The following is a 9,802-nucleotide window of genomic DNA, read 5'->3' on the forward strand; positions in this document are numbered from 1 at the left end:
AGCGCAAGAGTGTAAAAGCTCAGCAGACCGTTAGGGACAGGACACCTAACAGGGATAAGGTGAACACTATTCGGGAGCTTTGTGACAACCCGGGCTTATCGGGAAAATCACACTTGCCTTTTTTTTTCAAGACGTGTCTAGGGCATGCCTTTGTATTATATTTATACAAAAGGGAAAATCTTATTCGCGGTGTTTCAAATTTGTTCCTTTTAAAATACACGAATTTCAGAATACTAACGAAATCAGACAGTAACCTAATGTTGGATATTACATTATGCAAATTGTGAAATTAAACATCGCTCTTTACCTCCGTTTAATTAATTGTAATAAATTATTTTTACATGATATAATTGTGTATCACGGGATAGATAACGTATATTGAACATATGTAAAACATATCTGCAACACCAGAACCCAATACCTTCAAAATCTCACCATATTTCACTTTTTTCGCGAAACTATTGTTACATAATTTGTTATTTTAAACATAAATACCTCTCGATATGTTGGTTTTGTTCTTTGCAGTGAATTTTAAGTGAAATTGTGTACCATGTATGCAAATGAGTGTACACCCACACAGGCGACTTTATGGGACCAATATCAGTAATACACCGAAGGGTGGATGGTGGGCGTGTCTTTCCCTGAAAAGGAGACAATCAAGCGTCACTCAGTCCGATGACAATGACTTTTAGTCTCAGTGACCCTATTGCCGGGCATTGTCCAATCGACTAGAGTCGTTTCTCTGGCGACGTGATGTGACTTCTCCCCTCATGGCCTGGGGATTGACTAGTCTAGTGTTGCACTGTGTCTGGACTTCCGGTGGAGGAGGTTCTATGTCCAGCCCATACTGTCCTATGATTTCAGATAAGGAGAAATTTGAAGTCCTTTCCTAATAGTATATGCAGTTATATTTATGTTGGGCTCCTGTGCGGTGTTAAGCTTACTATTATTATCGATAAGCACAGGAGAATCTTGGTCAGTTCATATCTATTAAAAATACTAAAGGTTCAATAGCATGTTATGATTTTCTTAAACACAGAGAGAGAGAACCGTCAACATTTAAGAGAAAAAAAAAGAATGGGGAACTTTCTGATTTTAACGATGAGAACTGGGTAAACCTTTGCAAATCACTTAGAATGATACACATTACTTTAAGTACATTTTTTTTATTAAAGCGGAATGAAAAGATTGTCCTCTCTGCAAGCTCTGTAACACTGAAAAGGAAACTATTGTGTGCTTTTGTTGAAAGTGTGATCAATTCAAAAATCTTATTCAAAGTCTAGAAACCGTGTCCAAGTATTCATATTCATTTATCAAGATGACGGTGAATGACTACGACTTAACGAGTCGGAAAGTGGATTTGACGGCGTGATATTGCTGCAAGTTTAATTATATTTGTGTCATTGTATTTAAGATTTATTTATTAGACTGTCTAAGTAATCAATAGCTGGTAGTAATGAAGTTTATTCACAGGAGATCATGAACAACATAAGAAAACGTCACGAAATTTGGCCTACCCTCCATGAAAATCACGTTACTTGGCAAGGGCGATAACTCTGTATGCCTTTCAAAGGACAAGTATTCTCCGCTCTGATTGATACATTTTTCATTAAATAAATAAACTTGCATTTTTGATAAGATCAGTTATAACAACGTTTCAATATATAAAGTTGAATTTATTTATTCGTCAATGGCCTTTCAGCAGACGAGATTAAGTTGACAATCAGGTCATTCCGTATATAAAAACATATTTGTACACAGCTTACTTAAACTAAATGCCCAATTCATGTTCAGCATAAAAGCCCAAACTTGTAATAAAGGTGAAATGCTTTCTGTGAAATATGTGTTCGAATGGAAAATATTGAAACAAGTCAATAAAAATAACAGAATAATGCATCTTATTTAAGTAAATTGTTATATATATCACCTGCAGTACGCAATGATAAAATACAACAGAATTCTTGAATTGATAATTTTCACTAAATCAGTTTCCAGTCTCTTACATGATCGTCGTGCATAAGTGTACCAGCCAATACATCTTTCCATCCTGTTCTAAATTACTTCCGGATCACCACCACCCCCATCCCTCAAAATCCCTTTCTAATTTTGTAGCCCAATTTTTTTATACTAGCCCCGCACCCCCCCCCCCCCCCCCTCTCTCTCTCTCTCTCTCTCTCTCTCTCTCTCTCTCTCTCTCTCTCTTATCGTTATCGATTTATTGCTTATGTTAAAATATGTTGAGGAAAGTAAGAAAAGAAAAGTACTGCGATAAGTTATGGCCAATCATTTTGTAAATATTTATTTGCAATCAAATATTTTTAAATCAAACGAATGTTTTAAATCAGTTATAATGTTTTGCTTGAAACTAGATCTATACTGGCTTTCTTCCACTGTCCCAGAAATCTACGTGTGTTAACCGAAAACAAATACCTGTCATTATCGCCATTTTCTCGAGGTTATAATAGATATGTCTATTTAGACCAGTATGAGTGACCTAGCCATGACAATTATACTAAGGGGCCCTAGATCATACCGTATATCGACATAATGCAATTTACAGCAGTAATAAATGTTAGACAAACTTATTTGAAGACGGGCCCTATTGGAATCGCTCATCTCATATAGTTTAACCTGATGCATAGAATTTCCGTAATATTCTATGGTGGGCGCGTCTTTGTCTACACCTCAAAAAGCACTTTGTCCAAACTTGCAAGACAGGACGGTGGGCGTCAAAGATGGCGATCCGAACTTACGCAGAAATGACTTCTTCATAACGAAAATTCGAAGGAAAGAAAAGTCAAATCTGTTCAGTGAATCGAAGCCCGGATGGCTGAGCGAAAGATGAGTCTGTTACCAGTTCGCCACCCGATCAACCTCGTGGTGGTAAACAGTGATGACAATGTCGTCTAGAAGAAGACGATGGTGATGTAATGCATCGGTATATCTGGATGTGTCGCCAAGTGTCTTGTTAAAATCTTTTTTAAATTTAAGCATTTTAAAGAAAGAGCTTCAGTGAATTCACGAATTCGTCCGTTCAAATGTGTATTTTTTTTCGATCACATTGCACATTGTAGGCAGGGCCTATTTCATCACTAATAATTAGTGTAACTGTTGGTGGTATTGAAATATATATATATATATGTATATATATCGGAATTTTATTATCTTTTATTCAAATATATTATTTACTGACAGAGATTTAATTGCAAAAATAGTAATTTCAATAATTTAATAGAAAAAAAAATAAAATAATACATAAAAATCAGCAATTGAAACACTGTAGCATATATATTTTCTCGATAAAATTTCACATTACAATGACATACTGTTTTGTAGATAAGTAATTTTTTTTATTAAGTTGTTTGTAAGTAATTTTTTTAGAATAGCGTTTTCAAAATATTTCCGAAACAATACAGCAACATTATTCGGTCTTGCTTTATATAGTACGAACCTCCTGATTGTATTTTACTCCCGTTTACTTAAATAAGAGTGATCTCCCTTGGCCGGAAGTTTACAAAGCATGGCGGAGAAGAATGTGGACGATGAGGTAGCAGACAAGATTCCTAGAATGGAGGACCCAATGCCATCTATCAGTGTTCACACATTTCACGAGAAAATAATGGACAGTGAATGTTTTTTCCAAGTGGTCAAGTTGGAAGACAGCTTTCACTTGTGGCTCGGAAATTCACCTGCTACATTTGGATCTTTTACCGTAGCTATGCAAACCAAATTTGTAAGTTGACATGTGTTTGTTTAAAACGTTAGATACAAACAAGTCACCATACTGATATTCATATTTACAGTATATTACAATTTCAAATACCTTGATATAAGATGGCTTGCTGAAGACATCTCAGGAAAAATTAAGTAAAAGCGATAATTCTTATAACGGATTAATTTATATATAGACACGACTATGTATTTTTAGATAGCAGTGTGTTCTCGGACAACTAGTGAATCATTCTTACTGAAACAAAACTTTCTTTTTAATTCAAGGATGTTTCCTTTAGACTTCATAGTTTACATTGTTTTAATGTTATCACAGACTCTTCCTTGGCGATGTTGTCTAATCGTTTGTTCCTCCCATGTTTTAGGTGATGTTGAGGTTATCCCCCTTTTCCCGCTGTGTCTGTAACTGAACAGGTTTTGTTGAATTTGTTTTTCTCTCGTTTTAGGACAAATTACCATCGTCGGTTCCATTACTTGGAGGGATAGATTCACCAAGTAATTCATTAGCTTTACAGTTAGGTAAGATTTTTCCCTAAGTATAGTGTTGATTTCTGTCTCTATATGTATTTTTGTTTCTGTAAGAGATATTTCATATTCTGACAATGTTGTATACAGTATAAAGGTACCTAAACTTGTAGAGTACAAGGAAACTGCACTAACCAAATTGTTAAGATTATATAGTTTTTTATCTGTAGTTGCAGCATATGTGCACATATAATAAGGTGATATTATTTAGAGATCTCCCATCAAAATTGCCAGGTGGCCACTCAAACAGCACCAAAATTATTTTAATAATCTTCTATAGTCTTTATATAAGAAATACAATATTTTTCCAGTTTTGGTTGTTTTAACATTATTTCTTCTTTATGAATTTCAGCAAAGAAAACTGGAAAACAAGTGTTTGTGAGCTGTAATTTGACATTTCAAGGACAAATTATGTCTCTCATAGAGAAAAGAATATCCGAAGAATTGAACAAACATCCTGAGTGTTTTTAATATCAAGGATGAATTACACAGTGTATGTGTCCATACTCAAAGATATGCAGTTATAAATGTGAAAACAGCATTGTCACTGTGGAATTCTGTGTTCAGATGATATTCATCATTTGAGTTGTGCGAGTGTCAAGATAAATGGCAATTATCATCCATTTCACACCATCATTGTCATACCTTAATCAACTCAGCTAAATATCCCATTCATTTTGTACCAATAAATCATGAAAGCTGAATATTCTTGTTGATTTTGAGGTTAACTGTTCCACTAAAATCTATATTGGAATGCACATGTATATACATACAAGTGCAGCAAGGTCATTCCTGTAATGTTATTGTACTTACCAAAACTTTGTCTCTCATGTCTTTTGTGAGTTAATTGTTTATATTAACATTGGTTACGCTCTGATTGAAGAAACGAGTTTTGATGAAAATGCTATTTACTGTAAGTACTTGCCTACACTAGATACTGACGAGAACAAAATATCCTAGTTATGATGCTTCAAGCTGTAATGTTGATTGGTAAATAATTAAGTATACATATTTGAACTGGAAGTCCCTGTCACTACAATACAGATTTACATAATGATCTGGGATGCGAGTACTTTTTATCCTTCTGTAATTTTTCTGGCTAAAAATACATGATGGAATAGATTTTGATGTTTCATTCTTTGATTTCTCACATTTTGTAGTTTAGGTTTAATAATGTCCTAAATTTTCTACTTCAATTATTTGAAATGATTGTATACTCCTTTGTAATTGTAACTGATAAATCAGTTTGTGTTGTGAAAGTGATGATACATTTAGCACACAAATTGGCCACATCTATGTCAAAAAATGTGGACTGCAGGAGTAGATGTAGTATCAGCATGTTTTAAAAATATAACTTGCAGGTAATACAGAAAAAATTGTTGTAAATTTGTTATATGTGTAAATGTGTGGAGGAAATTACAGTGCAAGGATGATATTTGAATGATATACATACCTTGATTTTAGTAATTGCATGGAAAATATCTTTTCAGTACAATACAGATGTAAGACTGGCACTCCAGTGCGGGTCCAAATTTCTGTGTGTAGCTATGTAGCATTTATATTGTGTTGCCATTGTTTATAGTTACTTTTTTTAAACTCATTAATCAGTGTAGATGTTTGAAATGTTTATTGTTAGTGATGGAAGGGACATAACTCTTACATGTACCATGTACTGATAATTTCCTATGATTGAGTATCCAGGTGTTAATACTTCAGTCAGGACAGTGGGTTAATGATACCATTCAAGTCACGTTTATTAATTCTGCCTTACAATTTATATGAAATGATTTATTACCAAGACTGACATTTTTCAAAGAATACCATCTGTCACATACAGTCATATATGGAATAAACCCTAATAATGTCTGTATATTAAGGTTCAGATGGGTTGATCAGCCTAAATGTCAACTCCCTGGCACCAATTTTCATGAATATTCAAGGATTTTGTTATCTTCTAAAGGAGCCCTTTATGATTTAAAATTTAATAAACGTGGCCTGAAATATAGGAACAGAAAAATTCTGAAAATTATCACAGGTTATATGTCTGTTTAGGAATCCCAATAAAAACTTGATAAAGTCAGTGTCCATATGATAAGTGTTTGTGAAAACTTTCAAATGAAATATGTTACGTTTTAAACATGCTAATATTATGTCGTATTTGAATAAATTTTTGTAGACTTTTTGTGATTGTGTTCGTTATTTTATTGGAAAAGATACTTTGCTAAGTTGTAGTATGTAGATAAGTTTTGATTTGGAAAATAGTCCGATCCACATGTCACTTACTATGGGCAATGAAATCAATTGAAATTGATTTTAAATAAATAAATCAAATGATCAACTCCGTAGTTGTATACATAAACAAATATGATGTTTCTAAATGTGATAATGTAGTTATTTAGATGAATTTTGCAGTTTGTTTACCAGACCCAAGGACTAGTAATGGCAGTGTTGAATGGTATTGTTACGCATGGTGAAATGAACCGGGGTCAAAATACCATGATGGTGAAGTGAACGCAGCTCAATAACTTCAGTTCTCTTGGACCGATCAAATTTAAATCTGACATGTTTTTTTGAATGACTGTTATATCAGATTGTTTATGTACAAGTGAAAACAGCTTATATCTACAGATTGATATCCTGTTTTATTCATCAGATGGAATAAACCAAATGTATTATTCTGCCTATAAAACCAGTGTCTGAACACATCTTACACAAGTTACTAAACATTAATTGATTTAGATGTTTCGTTCCTGTTAATTATACAGCCAAACTTGTAGTAAAGGGGAGATGCTAACTGATAAATGTGGGTACGGAGAGGAGAAATCGGGACAAAAAACAATAAAGAATAACAGAATAATGCATTCTATTTATGTAACTTGTTTCATATATTACCTACAATATGTAATGATACAGTAGAGTTAAGTCTCCATTTCCACTTCATCACTTTCTAGTCTATGAGTATAAGCGAACATTTTTCAAATGCTTTAGCTACCACGCAGTAACCACCGCCCCCCCCCCCCCCTACTCAATCTCTCTCTCTTTAACATAAATTGCATATATTGCCTTATCAATTTTTTTATTGCTTATATCCATGATGTATTTTGATGAAAAGTACTGTGATAGTTGTGGAAATTTGTGTCTAATTTTGTAAATATATATAAATCAACTTGACGAATGTTTTAAAATCGTGAAAAGATTTCGATCGAAGCTGGGTCTATCCTGACTTTCTACTGTCTGAGAAATCTATGCGTGATAGCCGAAAATAAATGTCATTAAAACCAAATTTCTGGAGGTTATTTTTATTATGGCGTATATAAACCAATCTGAATGACCTAAGTGTGATAATTATACTAAGGGTCCTAGATTATTCAACATATCGACAGGATGCAGTTTATTGTTATTATTAAAACGTTAATAAAAACGGATAACAAGACCCTGTTTACACACGGTTAACACGCACTCACATGGAAGCGCAAGAGTATAAAAACTCAGCAGACCGTCAGGGACAGGACACCTAACAGGGATAAGGTGAACACTATTCGGGAGCTTTGTTCAGGTGACAACCCGGGCTTATCGGGAAATTCACACTTGCCTTCTTTTTCGAGACGTGTTTTCGGCATGCCTTTGTATTCTATATATACAACAGGTGGAATCTTAAAAGTGGTGGTTCAAATCTATCCATTTAAAAATACACTTATTTAAGAATACCAACGAAATCAGACAGTGAACTGATGTCGGATAATAATTTTTGTAATTTGTAAAATTGAATTTCGGTCTATATGTTCGCTTTATTAATTGTATTTAATTATTCTAAAATGAAATCATTGTGTATCACGGGTTAGATAACGTATATTGGACGTATGTAAAACAGATCCGCTACACCAGAACCCAATACCTACAAAATCTCACCATATTTCACTTTTTTCGCGAAACTATTGCTACGTTATTTGTTATCTTAAACATGAATACCTCTCGATAGGTTGGTTTTATTCGTTGCATTGAATTAAATTGAAGTGAAGTGAAACAACACTATGTATGCAAATGAGCCTACAGCCACACAAAAAAACGTCATGAAACATATATAATAAATACACCAAAGGGAGGATGGTGGGGGTTTCTTTGTCTTTGCGTAAAAAGCCACTATATCCAGATTTGGAAGACGGGACGGTTGAAGGCATAGATAGCTATCCCAACTTTGGCGAGGCGCTTTATTTTATCTTTATGGTGAAGAACAGATTTCTTACAATGTAAAAAGAGGACTTGTGAGCTGGGCATAATTATTGGGGTACCCGTTAAAGACATGAGCGTGTTTCAATGGGATAGGGAAATGATTACTCAGCCATTTCTACATTTCCAATTTGATTGATCAAAACTTAGTCGATCTCTTTCATCAAACACTAATTGGAAAGATAAAAAAAATATTTAAAAGATTATGTATCTGTTACCAAGATATATGGCCCATAGAATACATGTTAAAATAGAAAACAAGTTTTAAAAGATATGTTAGATGTTCCTTTATCGGGAGTTACAGCCCTTGTCACCGTATACTACATCTATATGGTCTGTAGATTGGGAATTCGTGCATTTGGTTCGAAATACACTGTAAGTCCGATTGTCCGCCTGAACTACACTGCAAGTTGTCCGTACATCGTCATGTTTGGACATTCGCTCGAATAAACTACACTGCACGTCCTGGTGAGACATCCTCCAAAATAAAATACACTGCACGTCCTGTTGGGACATCCGCCCCAATAAACTGCACTGCACGTCCTGTTGGGACATCCGCCCCAATAAACTGCACTGCACGTCCTGTTGGGACATTCGCCCTAATAAAGTACACTGCACTTCCTGTTGGGACATCAGCCCTAGTAAAGTACACTGCACGTCCTGTTGGGACATCCGCCCTTATAAAGTACACTGAACGTCCTATTGGGATATCCACCCGAATAAAATACACTGCACGTGCTGTTGGGACCTCCGCCCTAATAAAGAACCCTGCACGTGCTGTTGGGACATCCGCCCCAATAAGTACACTGCACGTCCTGTTGGGACATCCACCCTAATAAAATACACTGCACGCCCTGTTGGGACATCCGCTTGAAGTATACTACATATACGTCATGTTGTCTGACACTCGTACATTGCAAGTTACATTCGATTGAATGAAGTGTGCTATCAACCCATATGGGATTTCTAAAACATCAAAATGGCGATACAATGCCCATTAACTGATGTTTAAATCTCCTGAGGGTTGGACGATCATTGGTTACCTGCTTTCAAGCGGAAAGTCACTCATCCATATCTCTTTTCCAAAAACATGTTACAGCATCACAGAAGGTAAATGTTCTGGATTTGTGACCTTCAAGTTTTTCTTAAAAATATAATCTAAGGACTTCCACTGGATTCTGACAACAAGAAATAAAAACAAAACATGCCACCAGTTAAATTTAGTATGCAAGGTCATTACATTACAGTGTTTAATCTCTACTGAATAACCTCAGTTCCCTTGGACCGATCACATTACAGTGTTTAGTTTCCACTCAATAAC

The 9,802-nt window shown here is 34.9% G+C and overlaps 1 protein-coding gene across 1 annotated transcript; it reads left to right on the forward strand.

Moving 5' to 3' along the window:
- The first annotated feature begins 3,520 nt into the window (after positions 1-3,520).
- On the forward strand, positions 3,521-6,436 carry LOC132558494 (proteasome assembly chaperone 4-like). Its single transcript, XM_060223059.1, has 3 exons — positions 3,521-3,733; positions 4,176-4,248; positions 4,607-6,436. Exons 1-3 carry the CDS (start codon positions 3,521-3,523, stop codon positions 4,723-4,725), a joined length of 405 nt encoding a protein of 134 aa, XP_060079042.1. The 3' UTR covers positions 4,726-6,436.
- The last annotated feature ends 3,366 nt before the right edge of the window (positions 6,437-9,802 follow it).

This window comes from Ylistrum balloti, unplaced genomic scaffold (genome assembly GCF_031769215.1).
Source record: "Ylistrum balloti isolate Yb309-2 unplaced genomic scaffold, AGI_CSIRO_Ybal_v1 Utg370792, whole genome shotgun sequence".
NCBI lineage: Eukaryota > Metazoa > Mollusca > Bivalvia > Pectinida > Pectinidae > Ylistrum > Ylistrum balloti.

Bases quoted from the DNA above. Each gene is read 5' to 3' on its own strand.
- LOC132558494 (XM_060223059.1), top strand. From the start codon at position 3,521: ATGGCGGAGAAGAATGTGGACGATGAGGTAGCAGACAAGATTCCTAGA. The intron at 3,734-4,175 runs GTAAGTTGACAT...CTCTCGTTTTAG, and splicing joins TAGCTATGCAAACCAAATTT to GACAAATTACCATCGTCGGT. The intron at 4,249-4,606 runs GTAAGATTTTTC...TATGAATTTCAG, and splicing joins TTCATTAGCTTTACAGTTAG to CAAAGAAAACTGGAAAACAA.